Source organism: Falco biarmicus, chromosome 1 (assembly GCF_023638135.1).
Source record: "Falco biarmicus isolate bFalBia1 chromosome 1, bFalBia1.pri, whole genome shotgun sequence".
NCBI lineage: Eukaryota > Metazoa > Chordata > Aves > Falconiformes > Falconidae > Falco > Falco biarmicus.
The window spans coordinates 105234771-105257799 of NC_079288.1; the positions used below are offsets into that span (position 1 = coordinate 105234771).

Genomic DNA, 23029 nt, shown 5'->3' on the forward strand with positions numbered 1-23029 from the left:
CCACACAGTGTCTGTTCCAAAGCAAGCATGTATAGAATTCAGGTTTTCTTTGTCACGCTTAATAAGCAGGTAGAATTACTCGGAAAGGACTCTAAATGGTACAAGTATTCTGAACTCTGGGTGAAGCTAGGAGGAAGATAGCTCTTGTAAGTTAACAACACAAATGAGCAAAAATGAAACATTATCTATAAATATTAGCAACAGGTTAGCTATGTAAAAAGGAGATTTTCAAGCAGATCATCTGAAAAAAAGCACAGTGAAATCCAGCCGCTCTTCTTACTTGCTTTGTTAGCTTCAATATTTCTCACAAACCACACGCAATGCTCAGGGTTCTCTGCAACTTTCTTCCTCCCCTATTGAAGATGTTTGCACCAGACTTCAGGAAGCTGATAACTTGTATAATAACCCCCTTCCTAAAGCTTAAAAGGCCAGCTGATATCTGCTGAGATGTCACTGCTGCTGACCCCTATGGTCTCGTAAGGTTGCTTGGGTGAAGGGCTGCTACCTCTCCACAAAGCCCATGTCAGTGAAAAACGCTAAGACAAAATTAAGCCCAAATTTAAACCACAGAAAGGCTTTTTTTGGGGCTGAGTTTATAATCTTGCTGCCTTATTTGCATATCTATGCAAATATATATGTGTGTGTATAATATAGATAAACATAAAAACAGTTTGGAAAGCATAGCTACAATATGCAAAGGTACCCCAGTGAATCTTTTGGCGACTTCTACTCACTATTGCAAATTCTTTGTTGAGGATCATCTGCTCCACCAGTGACGACTCGTTGTGGAAGAGATGAGGCTGCATGTGACTCCACATATGGGGAAACCACCAAAACTCATCCACGGACCTCAACAGCAGGTCATCACCTTCATCTTCCTCTTCAGTCCCTGCAAAAGAAAGAAACAAAAAAAGAAGGTAATAAAAAAGCAACGGCAGGAAAAGTCCATTCTATTGTTTTGTAAACACAGAAGAGGCTGCTGTAAAACCTGCTGTCCTTGGCCTGAACGTATCCCTGTGCTGTAGAAAGGCTCTACCATATCACAAAAGGAGTGAGGTGAATTACTGCTGGTGGTAACTATCCCTCTCTGTTCCTATTCTATTCACAATTTTAACTGATAGTAATTCTCACAAGAATTCATTTTCAAGGGCTGATTGTTGTGCTATGTACTGCAGTAGGAGTATTTAGAAGTTCAGGCTCCCCATGAAGGTGCAGATTGGATGGGCTTCTATGAACCTGCTTTGGTCTTGCCAGTTGCTGCATGGCTGTAGCTGGTCAAGGTGGCATCACAGGGAGGTGTGTGCCAGAGTCATAGAATCATTCAGGTTGGAAAAGACCTTTAAGATCATTGAGTTCAATCACTAGCCCAGCACTGCCAAGTCCACCACTAAACCGTGTCTCTAAGTGTCACATCTATGTGTCTTTTAAATACCTCTAGGGATGGTGACTCCACCCCCTCCCTGGGCAGCCTGTTCCAATGCTGGACAACCCTTCTGGTGAGGATAAGCTGGTCTCTGTATGAGATACAGAGCTGCTGGCTAAAATATCCGGAGTTATTGTTATGTTTCTAAAGAAGGGAATATTACCTAAAAACAGTCTGATTTTAAAAAATTTCTTTTTAGTGCATGTGATCTTGAAAAAACAACACACCACACTTTCTGTATTAGCTTGATTTTAATACCACACTACCTTTTTATCACATAACCTGACAACTTGGATTTAACAGGAAAAAGCAGTATCAGGAATATTATTGCTGGTTGCCAGGTCTCTAAGCAGTGAACTTTTTGAAAAGCAGACCAAAGATGATGTTCAACCAGTATTTAAAAGTTCAGCATGCATCAGTCATTTTCCATCTTGTCCTGATAATAATGTCACTGTTAAGTACAAAGTGTACTGATACCAATGCCACCACCCACCCACCCACCCCCTACACACACTTGTATCTACCTTGTTATCAGCCTCAGTAAATTGAAATCTGGTAGTTCCTGGTAAAGTGTGAAACAAGTTTGCAATAGTTTCAAAATACAATGAGGTGGAAAACATGAAGCTGTAATGGCAAAGGGATTCCAAATGTTGTTTCCTATGGTTCAGTATTCAGTTTTTCCCAGGATTAATCTTGAAATAAAAACAACACAAATTCCTATGTTAGTGAGGAGTGTCTGCTTCAGGCAGAAGCAAGTGTGTGGTTATAACAAAGAAAAGCTTCCATTTGAGAAATGATACAATGCTGCTTCCATCATCTGCAGATGTGGGTCTGCAGTGCTTTTTCAAACTGGAAAGGCTAAGGTACATTTAGTAACTTCGCCCTCAAATTACTGAACAATATTCAGTTTATTAGCAGTCTTCTTTCTTGTTCCTTCACCATTTAAATGCTTTTATAATTGCTTTTATTTAGCTGCAGTTAAAGAATTGTCAGAATCAGTATACTGATGCAAATGTAAGTATCTTTTCTTACAAGCCTTTCAACGTTTTGCAAAACTAGTTGGAAGAGAACACTCTGTGGGTGTCACTGCTTTTGTGGCATGAGGCAGGAACATGCAGAGCTGGCTGGTCGGTGTGTGCACTTCAGCACTTTATTTTTATTTTTCACTTCTGCAGTGCTTTTTGAAGAATACTACTACACAAGGAGAGCACTACTTTGAAACTTTCTCCTGGTGTCACTGAATCGCTTCACTCCCCTCTTTGCAGCACTCCGCAAGTTCTAAGAAAGTTGCTCCCACTGACGGGAGTGCTGCTGGAAAAAGAAAACAACCTTGTTTACGAGGTAATTCCTTACTGAAAATAAAGGAAGGATGACTGCTCCTTCTGTGAATGTCTGCTCCTTTGTGCAAAACTTCTGTGTGCAGCATCTGTGGAATGATCGCTTTCTTGTGTTTTGGGGTATGTGGTTCGCTTGCAGTCACCCAGACACATGCAAAGGGAATGTGATTAGGAGAGGAAACCTAATGCAGGCTTTTGACATAGGAGAGAAGAGAAAGGGCTGGGATTTTGTGAAGCCATTGAAGATCTCTTTGCTTACCTAAAGGTAGAAAACTGAAGATAGGGATGAAAAGCAAAAAAAGTGGGTATTTGAAATGTATAAAGAACTACAATCATTTGACATAAGATTTAGGTTGAAATATAATTTAGTGCCTTATTAATATTTGAAGTAGGCTGTGGTTCTTGAAATAAATTCATTATTTTAAACCCCTATTTTTTCCTACTAATTTCTTTGTAAATTTTGATACAACTAATCAAACTTTGCACTTTCTTTTACCACAACAAAAATCAAACAAGATAAAGCATAACCCTTTTCACTTTAAAAAAACCACAACCCCACCCTGTAATGGCAGAGCTGGAATAGAACGGTTGGAAGTTTAACATTTGGTGGTGGTGTGGCTTTTGAGGATAATTTTCTTTACAAATCTATAAAACAAGTATTGTTCAATTTTATAAATTCAAAAAAACTCATGCAAAGGTTTAATGGTGGGTTTGGTGAGTGCTTATATGGTTTAAATATTTTCGCCCAATCCCTTATTCAGAGTATTAGAAGCAAAACAGGGGATTTTGAGGATTCCATTTCTTGTACAATCAGCATTCTTTATGTAACTTTCTATCTTCATTTTAATGTAAAATCTGAAAAATGCAGTAGATCTACAATCAAGGAAGTGAACGTATATCTGCTTTGAGATGCAGTATGCACTTTATACAGGTAGGTAATAATTCAGAGTTTGTTTGCGCATAATAAATAATCCCATATTTTAAAACTACAGCCATAACTTAGAGGTCTCTTCTGAGCTCAAAACCAAAACTAAGTTTGAAGTTGCTATTAATAATTATGTAAATCTTAAATGCAAATCCTGAGAACATCTTAATTTCTATTGCCACAGCATGAACGAGTAGAAAGTGTTTGCTAAAACTGAATAACTAATAGGGTATACTCAGATTTTGCTAATAGTGTTACAACTACCAGTGCCCCAGAAGGGAACAGTGGTGGTAATGATGAGCAGTGAGGCCAATGCATCAGCTATTGTACTTGTGAGCCGGCATGCCAACTAGAGCTGGTACTTGTGGTACAGATGTCAGCAACATCTTTTGATGAAAATGTATAACTGTTTAATCTGCCAACACATTCCCATGCTCATCTCCCTCCTGTAGTTATAAAATGATCCAAGTTTTGGAAAGGAGAGCAAAATCACGCATTAAGGCAGTCAGTAAGGCACAGCAGTTGTGGTGCGCTAATAAAACATGTTGAATATCTGATGCTAAAAACCTCTCTGGGTAAAGAAGCCACATTTACAGTAATTAAAGAATACTTTTCTGTGTTTTATTTATAATGAGTCAATAAAGTGTATATTGCATGGAGAATACTTTGAAACCTTTCCACTAAGCTGATATGACAAAATGCCACCACTGACATGTAAATGAAGTGTTCACTTAAATACTCAGATGCATTGCTGAGTGCAGGCAGCAGCAGGTCCCTTAATGGTGGCAGTGACATGCTTCAAGTCATTAAGTAGTTCTGTGCTATTTTTGTAAGACCCAAGAGCCTTAGGAGGACAGGCACACATGCACATTCTCCTATTTTCCCTCTCTACAGCAGTAGCAAATCTGAAACTGGTCAGCGCTAGATCGGCTGGGCAAGAAAACCTGGGACAGCAGTGTGGAGGCCATTGGGATGAACAAAGATATAAGGTACCAGCAGGTCTGGAGTTTGATTTTGTAGAAAGGTAGCATGTTTTGTGCCAGCCATTGTTCAGTATCTCACGGTATTTATAATGAATGATCTTTCTCCACCTGCTCACCCTCCTTGAATTACCTTTCTGTGCAGTGGACACTGGCATGACTGATACCAGCTTTACTGTGTAGATGGCCACAACCCAGCAGCATCCTACTTTAGAGTGACTCAGGGCCTTGGGCTATTTTTGTTTATTTTTCTGTATTACGTGTGTGTCCAATTAATCTCCAGAAGGAATAACTACACAGGCAGGTCAAGATGAAGTGAGGAGAATGCTGAAGTTCTGTCTCCGAAGTTGCTCTCTAATCACAGGTCTGCCACTGGCTTGTTATATGACTCCAGGCAAGTAATTCCATCTCTCTCTACTTCTCATTTTTCTCAGGCTCTCTGTCCTATATCTTTAGTCAGTAAGGTTTCCTGGGCAGCAGTTGCTTAGCATTATGTGCTTGCACAAGGGGAAAACAGCCTGGACTTTGAAAGTGACAGTGATACAAATACATAATTTTGTTTTCCTTCTCTCTACTCATTCCTCAGATGCTTCCCCATCTCCCCTTCTCCCAGGGACCTCTGTACTCTCCTAATGGGTGGTGAAACCTAAGAACTGGACTTTGAAAGTGACAGTGATACAAATACATAATTTTGTTTTCCTTCTCTCTACTCATTCCTCAGATGCTTCCCCATCTCCCCTTCTCCCAGGGACCTCTGTACTCTCCTAATGGGTGGTGAAACCTAAGAACTGGGTAAGCTCGTCCGTTTGGTGTTGAAATACCGGCAATGAAAATTGGAGTACTACTATACTACGCCTACACCAAGAGGGGTGGCTTGCCTTAATCCACAGCTACCTCATGGCCTGTGGCAGCTGGGACTGCACCGTTCCCAGTTTTCCCACTGACCCTCCCATCCTCTGGCTGCTGTAATGCTTCCTCCTCTGCTCCAGATTAGATTCTCAGCTTCCCTAGCATCACTCAGTGCATGCCACCAAATGTGGCTGAATGGGTTGACAGCTGAAGATTTTGGAGCTGGTCTTCAAAGGTAAGAAGGGTATGGTGCTTGGAAAGGAGAGCAGGAGGTGTCTCCCTTTAAAGTGAGTTACTGTATGGTTTTTCTTGCCTTAGCAGTACTAGGGAGCAGCCTGGCTCAGTATCTCAGAGGGAAGCCTGAAGTGGTGGTGCAGCCAAATGGGGTGGGGGGGTGAGGGGGCAGGGCAGGGGGGGATAAAATTAAAAAAAATAAAAAAAAGGGGCAGTGTGCTGTGGAGAAATGGAGCAAAGGAGAGAAAGGAGTCATGAGGAGATGTAAAAGCACCTAGTCCTCCACGGTAACGCAGTGGCAGGTGTGCAACTTGGTACTGCACGGAGTGTGAAAGGAGCAGGGTTTCAATACAAATTCCTTTTCATCTTGTTTTCCTTTTATCATCCCTCCCGATTTGCAGACCACTGAGATAGATTACCCTTACAGTCATAACACAATCTCGTGCATCCCATTCAAACACCTCTGCCTCTTCAGAGGTTATGAGACACGATTTTCCCAATCTTTTATATTCCATCATACATATCACACTGGAAAAACCTTAGTAGATCTTCTGTGCTGTCCTGTCTTTTGTGGAATTACAGATACCTTAGCAGCTACTTTGCCTCCTTTATAACCCTAAGATTTACTACCACAGAAAAGCACCCAGGGCATCTATGTATTCCTGAGAAGCTCATCCATAGCATATCTTTGCCCCTTTGGATGCTGAATTAGACACTGGATGCTGAAATGGTGGAATGAGTATTTCCCACTGCTCCACTGAGTCAAAGTGTTATTTAAAAAGGGCATGTTTAAAGCTAGGTTTAAAATCCTGTCACCTATTTAACTGCAGCTACCTGAGAGCATGAAGTTCCTTCTTACCTGTGTGGTAAAATTTTCCTGAAAATCCAAGGTTGAAGGTAAAATTTGCAACCTGAGTGCGCAGTAAATTTTGAGTCTCTAGTAAAGCCTGAAATAAATAAGAAATTAACATGCATTTAGAAAAAAGAATATTAATTTTTGGAATGCCTCATTTTAAAAGTTGCGTCCAACTGAGGAGATACAAAAAAGATCTTTTTAATGTTTCACCTTTTATTTTGGGTTCATTCTTTTTTATAAGGCTATTACAGTGAGCTTAATTTGCTCCATCAGAGGTTGATGGTCTAGCAATGCCAGTAATAGTACCTAAGAACCAAAGTAGGTCACGGCTCTGTAACCTGGACCACTATATACACTGTTTGCAGTGATCTGTGGCAGGACTTGAATCCAGCCATTCAGAGGCAGCAATATGCTAAATCACTAAGTCACCCATGCTTTGGGTTATTAATAAAGCTTGATAAAAATGTTCTTAAAACCCAAAGTAAAATTAGGAAAGCTACTTGCGATCCAGATGTGGAGGCGTTGGGATTTACTTACCTGCAGAAACAGGTTTTGATTGTGTCTGAATACCAAGTTCAGGCTTAAGTGTAAATGAGCAAAACACCGATTTTGACCTATGGCAGAAGTGAAATCCCTGTTTATTTTTATTCTCTCCTCCAAGCGAAAGATAAGACCAATCTAAATGAAGCGGAGGAAAAGGGTATTGCTTATAGAAGAAATAGGTGTAGTCTCTGCACCTATCCATTTTTTTCTTGGATATATTTCCAGCCACTAGAGAAAGAGAAGAGATGGCTCAGCCTGAGTGAGCTATCTACATTTACTGTTAGTTGTCAGCTCTGCACTGCTGCTAAAGATAGCCCTTGCTGCACAGATATCTGCCCGCTTTCAGTCACCAGCCCACATAATCTGGACGTGCTACATATATGAGATGGATGGTGCATTTATCTCCCTATTGGTCCTGCCAATGTTGAATGGGTTGTAAGCTCTCTTTTCATCAATTTTCCATGTCTCCATTATGTGGCTCTTGAGAACTTTCCCATTATCTATTAATAACGTTTCTATTGATCGAATGTTCATGTTCTTGCACAGTTCAAAGACAAAATGAATGCAGTGGTTTACACACAGTCTGAGTCCAGCTAATGTTTCCTTTCATTTGAAAAAAAAAAAAAAGTCATATTTTATATTATCATTAGTAATTTAGATTTAACATTACAAGAAAATAGTTTTACCTTTTTGCTCAACCCACTGGTCTAATGTAAAACAACAACAATAAACTCTACTTGTGACCATAACCCAAAGTATCTCAAGTCCAGCGTAACTGAGAGCAGGGCTGAAGCAGCTGAGATGCAGCCTGATGGCTTGTGTGATCCTAGACCATAGCAGAGCTGAACTAAACCAGGTCAGGTTTCTGTGATCTCGTGATTTATCATGTTCCCTTGGTATTGCAATGGGTTGGGAGGTGCTGTCGGGTGCTGTCAGCATTTGCTGTGGGACATTAACTTCTTAAAGGTTCTGACTCCCTCCTAATTGTGCAGCTATATGGGCACTGTGCATGCTGGAGCACAAGCCTCTCCCGAAGCATCGTTTGCTAACAGTCACCTTCTAAAGAGGCATCATTCGGGTGCCAGGCAGCTCGGCAGTGTAGTACAAAAGATTGTCAGACAGCATGCATCCGCCTTAATTTTTAAAATAGAAACATTTTGTGGGTGTTAAGGAAGGTGTAAAACAAAGATACCAGTTAGCAGCTACAACAGCCATCAAGAAGATTCCTTTCCTTGCTGAAGGAAATAAAGTAATCTTGTGACAGTAAACCTTGTGCTTTAGCATTAAATATTAAGATAGCAGTATGGTTTCCAGCCTGTGTTGCCAGACGTTCAGTAAGTTGATTATTTCAATCCTGTGACAGTTTCACATGGGGGACTATATTTACATAACGTATAACAACTAAATGTTCACGACAATGTAAAAACCTTAGAGATCTGCACCACTGTTAGCTAAGACACTAAGGAAAATCCCCAGTTGGTAAAAACTGGCGCTAAATTGACACCATTAAAGTCACAAGCATAGAGTATGAGTCATTATAATTTAGAACATAATTTTCCAAGCTATCTGGAGCATTTTATATACATTAAGAAAGACTGATGGGCTGAGCAAAATCAATTCAATATTCCTTTGAGGACAGAACATCTTGAGAAATTATCAACATTTAACATACAGTATAAGAAGGTACATGAAACAAATGTCATTATATCACTTCAGTTTTTCTCTCTGATTTCCCTCACGCTCACATCTCAATAAGATGACAGAACCGTGGGACAGGCAGAAGCCTTCCAGCCCAGTGAGGTCTCATTAAAAACACAGAGGGAGGATTAAGATGTAAATCCTGTAACCTGCAGTGTGGCAAGCATTTTTTTCTGTCTAAAGGGCAAACCTGCCACTCAAGCAGGATTTGGCTTGGTCCTAAAGACTTTTTTTTAATTGCAATTTCCATATATGCATATTAATTTATATAATATGCAGCTAAACTTCATTTTCATGACCTCACCTAGTTTTAATACTAAGAAGATATCGTCAGCTAAATCAGTCCAAATTTATTTTGTCACTACTTGTCTGTTTGTGGGAGATAGAGGGTAATATCTTCTACACCCTTAGTATATAAAAAACCCCAACTAAATCTCTGTATAGGTGATTAGTGTCTGCCTTCCCTTTTTAAAATAAATGTTTTAAATACTCTTCCAGCGGTGAACATGCCTGTTTGTGAGGACAGCTGCAAGCAGTGCTGCTGGGGCAGCTCTGGGACAGTGGAGCTGAGCATCCCTGGCATCCAGTGCCAGAAACCTTTCCGGGATATGTGCAACCTTCATGCAAGGTGGAAGCTGTTTATTTTATTCTGAAGGGGTTTTGCGGGATAGAGAAGGGCTATTGAATTTTAACAGCTGGAAATCGCCAGGTGCGAACACAGCTATTCATGCTCTGCCAGGTCCTGCCGTGCTGTCCCCAGGTTCACTTGGCAGCCTTTCTTCCCTGGGGGCTCACCTGTCCCTGTCCCCATCACCTGCTGACCCTCAGGACTTCACTGCCTTTGCTGAGGGAGAAATGGTAAGTGCTGCCCACAACTTCAGCAGAAGGGAAATTCATATAGAGGAATGTGGATTTAAAAAACAAAAAAACTCCACGCATGACAAATCTTATTTTGTAGAGAAGATTTTTCTCTTGGATATTTCATCTGACCACAGTATTTAAGTTCTAGCTGCCAGTGTGTCTTTTCCTCTGAGTCAGTGGGATTACTTTTTTTTTTCTCTGAGTACCAGGGCTTAAAAGAGCTGTAAGTGGAGGAAAGCTACTTGCATGTGAAAATACAATTAGCATTTCCCATTGAACTCATAAGGGTGTGTTAAAGCAACAGCTGGAACCCACTGTTGAATTGTTTTTGGGCAGTTAAATAGATCATGCTAAATAATTATTGTTCTCCAAGGAAAGACCCATGAAGCACACCTGCACACAGACAAGCAGGTATGTCTCAGTGCCAGGCTAAGCAAAGTGTGGGGGTTTTTAAGGTAATCTGAGCTGTTCTTTCAAATACAAAACCTTAATTGCTTGGAATCTCTCAGAACTTGCGTGTTTCATTTTATTAATTGAATCTTTGGTTTGTCAATGAGGATCCTCTGTGACATCGCAAGATACAGTTTCTTCTTTATATTGCATTTACATTCAGCATCTTTTACATTAATCCATATAATTATCTTTTGTGAATTTGAAGCTGCAATGTCTCTATTTTTCATAATTGGTGCATCTATTAAGAAGAAGTGATATTTTCCTGCTATGTCCTTGTTAATTATAACTCTATCCTTCATTTACATAATAAACTTTTTGGGGCAATTTCTGCAGTAACATTTCATGCCTAATAGGAAGCAATTTGCTTTCCTTTATTAAGTACATTAAAACTTCATGCCCCAGACATCATTGACTGTAAACATTTGATTCTGCTCAAATTTAATGCACCAAGGCATTTCGCTCTGCCATATTAGGTTTATTTATGTGCTATGTTCTGGATTGTTAGCTGCTAATGAGACTTTGGCTCTTATTGCTCTAAGGCCTGAACACTAACCTCATTTTAATGAGTTCATTATTTGCTGCCTTCTGAATGGAAGACAACAAATTTTCCTTTTAATTAAAGGTCAAAACACCTCTGGCTAAGGAAAGTGTAGAGGTTATCAAATCCTTAGAGAAGGTAAAAGAAAGACTTTTTCTGATTTTGATGCCAAGCATGGACAGGCCAGGCTGAGGTAGAAGGTGTTTCTCTGGGGACCAAAACTCCAAATCTAAGCTAAGTGATAACAACACTAAAACATGGTACTAGTCTTCCCAAAGCATTGTTAAAAAAACAAAAACAAAAATGACATAAAAACTCCCACAACACCAAAAAAAACCCCAACCCTGAAAGTCAGCCAAAGTAATTAAAGAGGCTTTACTCCTAACCCAAAGGTCTGTGTGGATCAATACTACTGCTAAAGCATGAGCCCTTCTTTGCATGTGCAATGATTTATAGGGTGCAGAGGACAGATGCCAGATTAATTGAGCCAACAAAAACTATTCTCATATTTCTTATCGGGAAAAGTGAGGCAAACATGATCAGTATCGGGGGCTGTTTGCATTGAGACCAAGGTATATTCAACTGTGGGTTTATGCATGCAAATGCACATATAGTCAACTGGTGATCTCTTTCTTTGAAAATAGAGTGGAAACTTTAGTCAAACCAAAAATGGATTAATTACAGGAAAGAATACATAGATCTTTGTCCTTTGTCTAGCATTTTATACCTGGTCACCATGTTAAAGGCGGGCTAACAAACATTGATTCTTGTGCCTCTTATTTGAGAAGCCGCTCCTGTCGCAGGTAATGGTGTTGGAGACAGGAAAGGTATTTGGGAAAGAAGGGACCAGTGTCCAGGAGAACAGCTAGTGAAAACTTCATATCTGGTTTTGGAGGGAAATCCTAACCATCTATGAAATGCAGATGTTGTTTAGCATGAAAACTGAAATTCTCAAAATGACCTTGTAACAGCTTATATGTTATTTCTGCAAAACTGAACCAGATTCCTGACTCTTGCAGGTATTTCAGGGACATTGCCAGAAATTGCTGAACATGCCCAGGAGCATCAAGAGAAGCCTAGGAGTGACCCAAGAGTCACTGGACTCAACATTACCACAGTGTGCAGCAGAAAGCCTAACGTTTCATTCAGGCTCCTGGTCATACGTGTGGCCTTTCAGAGGCAATATTGTGAATATGAATTTTGGAAACCAGCAAAAACTCAGGATCTTGGAGGTTCCTGTCTCTGTGGCAGGGATCTCTGTGGTCATGATGCCCACGGTCCCCTGTCTATGAGGCACTCCAGTAGGTGGAGCTGCCCAAGGAAACGTGATCCCAAGTTCCTACATAGTCTGTCCAGGAGGACTGCACAATGTGGAGGGCAGATGAGAAAGGATATAGCTCTTCCCGCAGTTTGGAAGATCAAGGGAAGGAGGGGAAGTTAGACATTTCAGCTTTTCAGTGTATCTATAATTTGCTGTCATCATGAATTATTTTATTTCAACAGACTCATTCTAGGAAGTGCTTCTGGCACGGGAGGATGTGCCAGTGTATGGCATCCCAGGGCTACATGGCCAAGGTTATGTTGCCCCATCACTGTCTGAGGGATATGACTGAGAATCTTGTCAAAAATGGGATAACTTGCCATTACTCAAAGTCATCATTCATTTGGGAATGGATCTTAGTGTGGGTAGTGATTCCACTGCTGCAGGTTTTTTTCTGACTTTATATATATATATGCTCACTATATACACGTTACTATTTATTTATATGTACTGTAGGCATAAAATATGTGCAAATTTATAAACGTCAACATTCTTTACAGTAAATCTTTCTATACATAATGTTTATATATACTGCTTAGTAAACAGGCTTTTTTGCCTGGGGCAGGTTGGCCAGAGAGGCTGCCCAATCTCTGTCCTTTGAGGTGTGATCTGATCGAACTTTGAAGTTACCTCCGCTTTGAGCAAGGGCTTAGACTAGATCACCTGCAGAAATCCCTCCCAAGCTGAATTATTTTAAGATGCAATTAAAATTTTCCATTTATTTTTTACTTCAAGACAGTTCTGTCAGGCTTTTGTGGTACACAGTTATTATTAATACCAAGAAGTCTTTTAATGGATTCCTTAATTTTTGTTCGTAACATCTGTCCTTAATGCTTTTGCAGTTATATAGCCCTGGGGTTCATTCCCAAGCTGTTCTGTGCAGCAGTTTGCTGGTGGTCTGTGGAAAGTTGGAGGACTACAAAGTAGTAGTTTTGCTCTTGATTTCCGGCTGAAAATTTGTAGAGAAAAAAAGCAAAGAATACTTTCAGCAGTGTTTCTTTCTGCTGTGAGCAGCTGCTGTCAGGATATGATTTTTGATTGCTTCTTCCTGCTTTTGCTCCCTCCCTGAAATCTATGCTAGGAAAAAAAAATCTGACAGTGCCTGATGGAGTCTTGGTAATCTTCAAAGCCAATGCAATCTTCATAGGACTACCATGAAATACTAATAATCACAGTGACCATCACAGGGATGGTGTGAAATAGCTAGTCAGTTTTTTTCTGGCAGGAAAACTGAATTAAAAAAAAAAAAAAATGATGTCTAGCCTGACATTACTGACAGAGTCGCTGCAAGACCAGGACTCCAGGTTCTTTAGTTTCCACTTTTGCTTTGGAGCACAAATTTCTGCCAGAAGGGGGACATTCCAATCAGCTGTATCTGGACTTCTTAAAACACAACTCGATGAGGAATTTATAAATCCGGTGAAGCTGAGTCATTGACTTCTGTGTGGTGAGGAACTTGGCTCACTTCACATGCTTATTCTCTAATAATATAGTGTAGGAAGTATAAAGGATCCAATTATTGACTTGCTGGCTAGTTTTTGAAAGGAGTTTAGGGGTTAAAGTTATTCGTATCCTTAATGGGATTTTGAAATCACATGTACTGTTTACCCTATGCCAAACCTAATTGGAATAGCTGTTAACCAGGGCCTCGGATCAATGGGCAATGTCAGCCCTCACAGATTTACATTCCCTCTTCAGACACTTCTCACGCAGTGCGTTACACCAGCAGGGTAATCCCAGCACTGGCTGCAGACCACTCGCCACACGCGGCAAAGCCAGCAGGGCTTCGGCCAGTGCCCTGCCTTCCTGAGATACAGGACTTTGTTTCTTTTTGTATTTATTTCTGTGAAGTACTATGCTAATCCATATTGCTATATAAATAATTAATAGGAAGGTCTCTGATGGTGCTGAACACAGCCAGCTCTGTCTGCAAATCTATTTTTTATTATAGAGCTATTACTTGAGTCTGTTCAGCATTTCCCTCGAGTAGCTGTCTTAGTGTGAGGTCTGAGAGGATATGTGGGTTTATTTGAAGCAAGAAAAAAAGTTATGTTTTGTGCTCATATGCAATGTTTATTGTAAACAGAAAAAAAATATTTTTCCTTTATGAGCGCAATACCCAATTTATCAGATCTACTTCTGTTGCTATTTTGTAACTCCATCCTAAAGTCAGAAAACTGTCAGGAGTTTAATTGCATTTAATTCAGCGCAGAGGAATGCATCTGTTCCAGGAAAGGTTCAGCTAGTTTCAGCTGAATGAGATGAATGAGGTGATATTGCACCAAATTTACTAGCTCCTCATGACCAACCGGCTAATAACATCACTTGAGCACACAGAAAGTGGCTTTTGGTTAAGTGTTATAGAAGAGATGATGCTACGACAGTGACACAGATGCCCAAGCAGTGACAGAACCTTGACTGACTGCACGACGTGTGGGTGAACAGATATCAATAGCCATGGCAATTAATCAGTCTCTCTTCTTGGAAAAAGGAATTCATAGCTGACCCTCTCATACTTGTTAGAAAATCTATCAATGAAAAGCTCAAATGAAGAGCAAGAAAATGGTCTAACAAGGCAAAAAGTATAAACTAGAAATAAAGAGCATTAATAAAAAGCAGGGTTTATTTAACCAGGGCCGCATGGATGAGCCAATGCAATTGCTTCCAGTTCTCCTGCTGTACCTGGGTGGAGAAGACCGAGGGCATCACACACGGTGGTGAGTAGTCATGGGACCTGCCGCTGGTACTGCAGGAGCAGGGAATGGCTGCAGTGGTTACCTGCAAGCAGTGATTGCTCTTCTGTGTTGGCATTATCTGCTGAAAAGATTTACAGCCTATATGGGACATCATTGAGAGTCTTTAATATAAATGACTACTGATTTTGAGGGATTTTTTAGGAATACTAACCAATCCTGTTGACAAATCCTGGAAGGGGAAAAACCAGTAGGATGCCAAATCTGAGACCGGGTGGTGATTTCCCTGTGGCCGTGGCAGGGAGGGGGTGCCTGCTGGCACTAGCCCGGCTGCCTCCAGGGTCCTTCCCCACAGGCTGCATGCAGCAGGGACCGGAGCCGGTGGCACTTTCAGCAGGTCTCAGAGCGTATTTCTTATCAGTTCTGATTTCTCAAAAGCTTAAGCATTTTCAGCAAAAGAAATCTCTCAGAGAAAGGCTATTCAGGCTTGGGAATCAGGAGAAGGTAATCTGCCAGCTGTAGAGAAAGGATTTTTGGTCCAGTTTTTTAAAACAAGCGTCATGATCAGGAATGTTTAGTCTGATTTAAATAGCTCTCCCATGTTCTCCCAGGCCACCTGCCCGCTCAGTGGAAAACTGTGGTAAGTATTTTGCTCTCTGAATGAGATTACAAGCCAGGCACAGTGTCCTTCTTGCAAGGGCATGGCCCCTTCTTCCTTGTTTGTAATGTGGCAGCGATATCAACATTAGCAACACCACAACTAATTGTCTGTCATTTGAGCCAGAATTTAGCAGCTGTAGTAAGAGGTCAGCTTTCTGAGAAGGAATTGAACATGATACCCTTCAGCCTTTCCTCTCCTGTTGTTGCAGACCATGCTGGAAAATATGCTGAAATGTGAGATTTCCCCACTATCTCTCCCTTTTAATCTGTTCAGCTGCAACGGTTTGGTTGCCTCCAAGCAGAGTCAGTAAAGGCAGCCCTTCATGGTGAGATGCTCGTCTGAAAAACAGGTTGAATCCGTAGCTTTCTCTGCTGGTTCCTTCTCCCCTTGGACATAAGGGTCTATTTGTGTCATGCCTGGATCTACTGCTGCACTGGGGTCCCATACTCTCCCACCTCAGAGACCGAGTTCATGGCACATCTCAGCAGTGGGATGCCACCCCATCACTAAGCTGGTTTCTCCTGCCCATAGCCTGCACCCAATGCAGGCTTGGAATGACAATTTGGAGAAAGAGCTGGTTCGTGCTTCTCCTGGCACGGAGGCAGCCAGCCCTGTGGTGTGGTGTGCCATGAGAGCCTTTCCTCTGCCAAGACGAATGTCCCAGTCCTTCACGGAGATGAAGGCTGTTCTCTTTGCAGTCTGATAATTCTGCTGGCTGCTGCCTGGGGAGCAGTGAGTACATCCTTATGGTGTTTTCTGCTGTTTTCTACTTCTTTCAGAGGCTGCGTGGTCTCTGCAAAGCAAAAAGCCCCAGCTCCCATGCTCCCTACGACTGCAGTTCTGCTTGGCCAGCACAACAGCCACACAGAGGAACAAAGAGATGCTTCTTGCATCTTTCCCTGTACCCAGGTCTGCGCCAGGCAGATGGGGTTTGTCTGTGATTCTGTTGGAGGGTTATTAAGAGGGAGGCCAGAAAGGCAAGAGGCAGAACAACCATCTAGCTTGAATCAATCACCAAAAAACTCCCTAAAATCAGTATTGAACAGGAAAACCATCTCAAGGCTTTAAAGGGACGATGTCAAGATTTAAAATAGTATGTTAATTAAAAATTCATGTTCAGTGATCACGATCCTGTTGCAGCAAACTGTATTGGTGTCGGTCATTGTGCTGCATGTCCCTAACAGTGAAATTGAGACTGGTATTTACAATTCCTCTCAAGTAATATTTAGGTTGTGCCAAAAAAAGATTGTAGTCTCCTCTTCTTTGGCACGATACAAATACAGAGTAAAAGATAAGTAACATCAACAATGCATTTTCTTTTAATTGTATATGCTACCTTTCTTCCCCTTGTTTCTTGGTTGTTCAGAATTGCTTCCTTAAGCAAAAAAAAAAACCTCAACAACAAAAAGCCCCCAACCTGTTATAGGTGGGCACTCAGTTGTTATAAATTATTTAACAGTGGGACTAATGGAGGCTACCTTATTTATCTTCTTTAATTTATGGATTTGGATGTACTAAGGTTTAATCAGGGAGGTTTTCTGCTCTTTTACTGCCCTTGGAAATCATTTACTTTGGTAACTTGTCATAAAAATAAAAAATCCTTAAGGTTCTCATCATGGACATTTATCTCAGAATCCCGAACTCCTACCAGCAATCTCAAATTTCTACTTTAAATTTACTGCTTAAAAACTAACCAATGTATATGCTTTGTGGTGGAACTAAGCTTTTTTTTAATGAGATGAAGATGATATATTGATGATGAACTGAGATGATATATTCAAAATTCAGGTCTGTCCTTCAGTTTTCAGAATGGGTGTGTTTGGGCGATGATGGATATAACTAGTGTCTTTAGGAGGGTACCTTCACGTGTCTGAATGAAGAGCTTCTAAAGCTTTTGGACTGGGAGGGGGAACAAGGAAACCACAGCAGCTACTGATTTCTCTGCTCCTATTCCTGCTGTCAGTGGTAAAAAAATGGGGATGTACAAAGGATCTGAAAGCAGGACAGAGCAGAAACATGTCTTTCCTCAGCATTTTTTTTTTTTTTCTGTGAACAGGTATTTTGAAACTCATGCACTCAGTGTACAGACTTTTCCAATTTTGTTGTCTCTCCTACTGATAATCACTATTTTAAAATTGGGAAAGGGCTGTCTTTTAAATTATGGTGGAATATTTCTTGGCTGAGTTACAAGTAACATACCCATATCACACAGTCTCCTCTGCATTTATTTCCAATGACCTAGGAGGGCTTCTATTTTACAGAGAGCCCAAACTGTAGTTCATCAGTCTGTTAGTTTTATAGGTCCCCTTTTATCCTCAATGGATTGCTGTTAGACACCTAGCTGCAGTCTGTAAAAAACGTAATAGTTAGAACTAGAGTCCTTAAAATTGAGTAGGCTCACAGAAATCTCTGCCAATGCAACATTCTTCTTTGGCCTTGAACAGAAGTATGGCTAGCTAGGAAATTCCAATCACCCAGCTTTCCTTGATGGCGCTGTGTAGACTTCCATGTTTTCACTAGCTATTCTGGAAACTGGAGGTTCCAATAGCTTGACAGGTAAGGATGTGTTTTAAAAATCATTGGGTTTAATTTTTGCTTTTTAATATTTTTGAGATATTTGATACTTGTCTAGCAGAGCTTAACTTTTTTGACCCTTCTTCCTTCTTTGTAATGCTGTCTTGCATTATCTAGGGAGCTCACTTCAGCGTTTTGACCGTGTTTGTTAACTGCAATTGGAACTTTCTGTAAAATGAAAAGGGAATTGCAAGGCAAGTGTTCTTGCTTTACACCACACTCACCTCTTTTACCAGAGGTCAGACTGCTCCTGCCACCCCCACATCCTTCAAGATTAGAGGGAGACGAAGCCTGTTTTGTCCTCGAGGATGGGTTCAAAATCCCTGTCCCACAAAATCCTTTTGCTTACCACTGCTTCCTTACCCCAGCTTGAAGACAACATAGTAAACTGTCCAGAGAAGGAGGCTGGAAGATCCAAAGCAAAATTGCAACACCTGTGTTAAGTTTCTACTCAATTCTCTAGAATAGAAACATCAAAGGCTGGTATGTTCTCTGGTGAAATCAAGCCAGATCACCAAATATGGCTGACAAATTTTAGATCAATCATTTCAGAAGTTCCGATAGGTTAGTTTTTAATAAAATGAAGTAATTTTAGGTAAAATTGAGAACAAATCTCTCTAAAAGCCAAAGGAAATGCTTCATGTCATAGATGTCTGGTTTAAAAGTATCACCACACCTTTCCAAAAAGTGGGAAAGTTATACTCAGGGCAATACTGAAGTACTGCCTTTCTTCAGATCACTCTGGATTACAGACTTGAAAAAAATCACCAATCTGAAACCCTTGAGAAATTCAAAGGATACGGTGTAATTGTGGAAAAGTATGGAGAACTCTTTCAGCCCTTCCAGTGACTTCCTAGGAAGGAAACATCTGATATCAAGGAGCCTTCCTACCTGGCACCACAACCCAAGGCGGATCCAGAGGCAGCAGATAAATCCAGTCTTCTGCCAGCTGTGACAGATGAAGCTGGATGCCTGGATCACTGGATGAGTTTCTATGCCCTGTGTTATTTATGTTGTCACACCAGATTATCCCAATGGTTCCCTCTGGCACTCCCAGCATAACCTTGTGTAGGTGCTCATGGCAAGCCAGCCTGTTCCAAGACTGAGTGGGGAGGAGGACTGGCTGGAAAAGACCCTGAGCAAGGACAGTAGCTGCTCCCTCATCCCATCAGTAGCAGGTCTGGCAAGGAATTTCAGCCACCAGAGAGAAAAAGAGGGTCTGGGTGAATTTTGTACCATGTGGTGGAGCTCATCCCTTTCTAGATATTGCTAAATCATTCTTGGCAGGGATGACTTATCCCCAGGACTTCTAAAAGTGCTTCTGATAAACAACCATTTTTGGTATTGGAACACATTGAATTTCCCCAAGTGCTGCACATCTGTGAAGTATTTCCTGTTAGGAAGGTGTATGCTTGCACTATCTTCAAGTTCCTCATCCCTGATTTTTGAAATTACACAGGACGAATGCCGTGCGATGCCGTAAGTACACAAAGTGAATTATCTGGAAGGGAGTGTAAACATTTCTAGCAAGTGTTTTTTAATCAGAGTGTTTACTGATGTCTTTTATGACATGTTTTCTTGGCTGCTTTCAAGAGAATGGAAACATAATTTTGAATTTTTTTATTGTTTTCCTCAACTTATCATTTGTATGAGAACACATTCCTGTGCGATATAGAACCTTCTACAGAGAATAGCTTTTGTTGAAAAATTCAGCCCACACCCTAGAAGAAGGGTATGTCTTCCAATCGTACTGATGTCTGATGACAATAATACAGTGAAAATCTGTGTTTATAATGTTTGCGATCCTTTCGTTAAGTCTCACAATAGTTTAAATTTTTGGGGTTTCTCTGTTCTCACATATAGGAGAGTACCAGCTGTCAATCTTTATGGTGAATAAGTTTCTATCACTTATGAACAGTGAAAAAAAGCTAAGCTGATCAGCGCATTAAATGTTTGCATAGTATTAGCTCAGAAAACAAAAGATGTACAGAAAGATTGGTGGCAGGGCAGGTAGGTGTTTGTGTTGTTTTTTGTTTAAAAAATATTCTTATTTCAAAGCCATTCACATGCATTTTGGTAGCAGGAAGAAAGTGGCATTATTGAGCCAGTTAACTTTTAAACCTAGCTGCTTTTGATCTTAGTCATTATAGGTAGTGAGTTTCTCTCTAAATATTTCCATTGAAAACTGTGTAGCTACTTGTAGTGTAAAGTATGAATCCATGTAACTTAGGATCATTGAACTGAGACAAATATGTTCAGCAAAGTATTAACCTTTTAATTACAGGTGTAACACTAAATTTCCATTCATTTCTGAAGTGAGAGGTTCTATTACTCTCCTAGCTGTGCGGGAGTGCCATAATATTATTTTATATGGGAATAGCTGTTTAAAAATCATAAATACTGGATTGTTTTGATAGGTTTTACTTGGCTTATGCTCTGCTACCCAAATGGGATTATTTGAGAAGGTGTACATTCAAATCCTGAAAAGAATTTGTAACTTTAAGATGAGAAATCGCTAAAAGATAGGTAGTATTTTTCCATTGTGGAAAATCTTCCTTATTCCTCAAGCTCTTCTATGGGCTCTGCACTCCCCCTTTGTTGCCCCCTCTCTCCTCTGCTAGCGTTTAGCACACCTCAAACTTTTGCTGTCTGCGTTTATAGCACCATCAGCCAGCCACTGAAATTACTAAACTCAGAATATTTTTGTATGATGAGTATCGGCTGGGTTTGATCAGTTTAATGGTCAAGGAATATTAGAAGACTGGTTTTAACCATCCTACAATGAGCTCTCCCCAGCCCTTTGTGCACAGGTAAGATCTACAGGCACATAACTACATCTTTATATATTGTGATGAACTGTAGCCTTTCACATTTACAAGCTCATCCTTACACCGGCATAGCACAGAACATTGTCCAATATAGCAACAGAGGAAAGCAAGGACAAGTATTTGGGAAAGTACATGAATCAGCCCAAAATTTCCTCCCCCCCACGTTTAGTCAGTTAAACAGTTTGAAGTGATTTTACTCTACCCTGGTGCGTGTATCAAGGGATACACATGCGCCAAAGGGTGTCCAACCAACACCGTGCTGCCCTTCTGTACCCCCATGGCAATGGATGGGCTTTGTGTTGCCTTCAGACAATGCCCAGAATACAGAGGCAAGCTGGCCATGCCCCTCCCCACCCCCAATGATCAATAATAGTCAAAGGATAATAAACTCCCTTTTCTAAAGGCAGTTTCTTTTCCCTTATGGCTTAGTCCACTGTAGCATCAACTATCAACAGATGAGGGAAGAGAAGGAAGTTTCCTCTTACCCTTCACAAAATCTTGGAAGGAGAGACAAAGAGTAAATTGACAGTAGGTAATTTTACATCCAAGTCTCAGCCAAGATCCTGTTCTTTGGAAATTTCTAAACCTCACTTAGGCATCATCCTAAACTCCTGAAATCAACATGTGTATCGTCAACTCAAAACGTTTCCTTACATTAAGCAAACAAATGACAAGGTGTCACTAGTCTGAGGCTTTGCCTCTTGTTGCTGAGCTTTGAAATGTAGCTGCTGCCTGAAGGCTGAGAGTAAATCCCCTTTGCTCTTTAGCACAGAGCTGCTCTGTAACACCCACCTTGCAATATTTACAGCAGTGATGGGTAGCTTTTATTTCCTGATAATGTACTGGCAGCATGTTCCCAGTTACAAGAGAAATAATAGTGAAAGCACATGGGAAACCTTATTCCCTTTCCTAATAACAAATACAGTGGAATTACACTTTATAATACCACAGACATATTTGTTTATGATGCACATAAATCTTGGGATATGTTACTAGAAAGACACATGCAGAGCTTTTTTATTAAAGAATTCACATTCTGCAGCTGAACCTATTTTTTACAAAAGAAATGCATTATTATTATTATTAACCATGCAGAGCATAGCTTCAGCAGTTCACACTTATGCCTGAAGCTCCATTAAAGATTTCCTAAATTAATAAGATTATAGAGTATTTAGTCTCTATTAATTATAGATATGTATAGATTGACGCTTATTTATCCATATGTATTCAACTAATTTCCAAACATCTGTGCTAATTTGTCAAAAAAACTACAGTAAATATTATTACAAAGGAGGTCTTCAGTCTTTATAGCCCTTAGGGATTAAATATTGGAAAATGGAGAGAGCACAGCCCTAATCCAGGGTCTGCTTTGATCCTCATCCCTTGAGCCTCTCTCCTGTGTTGTTTCACCCTTCACCGGGCTGTTTTTCCCCTGGTACAACTTGCTGGCCATGGTATCTTACAGCCCCTTTCTCATCTGGGGTTCCTGCCTGCCTTTTCCTCTCATGCATTCACAGCGATAAACCAGGTAGAGGTAGCGGGGTCTGGCCTCTCCTTACATATAGCTGTTGTGTCTGTGCCTATGGCTATAGGGAAGGGGAGCACCCAGGCGCTCCAGAGCTGGCCAGCTGGGTCCAGGGTCTGTCCCTCTCCAAGCACTGAGATCCCGGTCAGAGCTGCCCTTGTGGACAATATTTTTGAGGCCAGAGCCCTTCAGTATTGAAATCATTATCAAAACTTTAATTCATGAAAACAATCCTGATCTTGGCTTTGTATCTCCACTATAAATGAGCAGGCTAATGTACAGACTTACAGACTTCTGAGGAGTTTTAAACCCCAAGGAATGGAAAATTATACTAAGATTTGCCCTGTTAAAACAATTGCATCTCAACCAAAAAAGCACTTGTACTTTCAAGAATCACTGACAGTTTTAAGAGCCAATATTTCATGAGTTTGGGGGAAGGCAAGCAAATATGGTATGCTTTCAAATATGCAAATTCAAACATTCTTTGAATTCTTCAAACATTCTAGCAGCCTCTACTTGAAGGTCGGTTGTTTTGAGGTGAAAAACATTGCTCCTCGAAGCCTTGATTCAATCTGACTTTGATTCAATCTGATTATATTGAGACAGTTCAAGTACAATATTGAGACAACTTTCAGAAATTGCTTAAATGTTTGTATTTGGGATTTAATAGGTTATGTAAAAGTTACATTAATAATTCTTGCTTTTACATAAAATGAAGAGGCAGTAAAAA

The 23029-nt window shown here is 40.5% G+C and overlaps 1 protein-coding gene across 5 annotated transcripts in view; it reads right to left on the reverse strand.

Annotated features, from left to right (window-relative positions):
• Positions 1–23029, reverse strand: part of LOC130157378 (bifunctional heparan sulfate N-deacetylase/N-sulfotransferase 4) — a 161026-nt gene that overhangs the window by 53680 nt on the left and 84317 nt on the right. For 4 of the 5 annotated variants that reach the window (XM_056356851.1, XM_056356830.1, XM_056356843.1 and 1 more), the window contains 2 exons: positions 6608–6695; positions 735–889 (listed from right to left, as the gene is read on the reverse strand). In XM_056356851.1, the coding sequence (XP_056212826.1) occupies positions 735–889; positions 6608–6695 (243 nt within the window). Of the gene's footprint in view, positions 1–734; positions 890–6607; positions 6696–7141; positions 7234–23029 lie in introns of those variants that run through there. The other variant, XM_056356860.1, reaches the window with a different exon arrangement.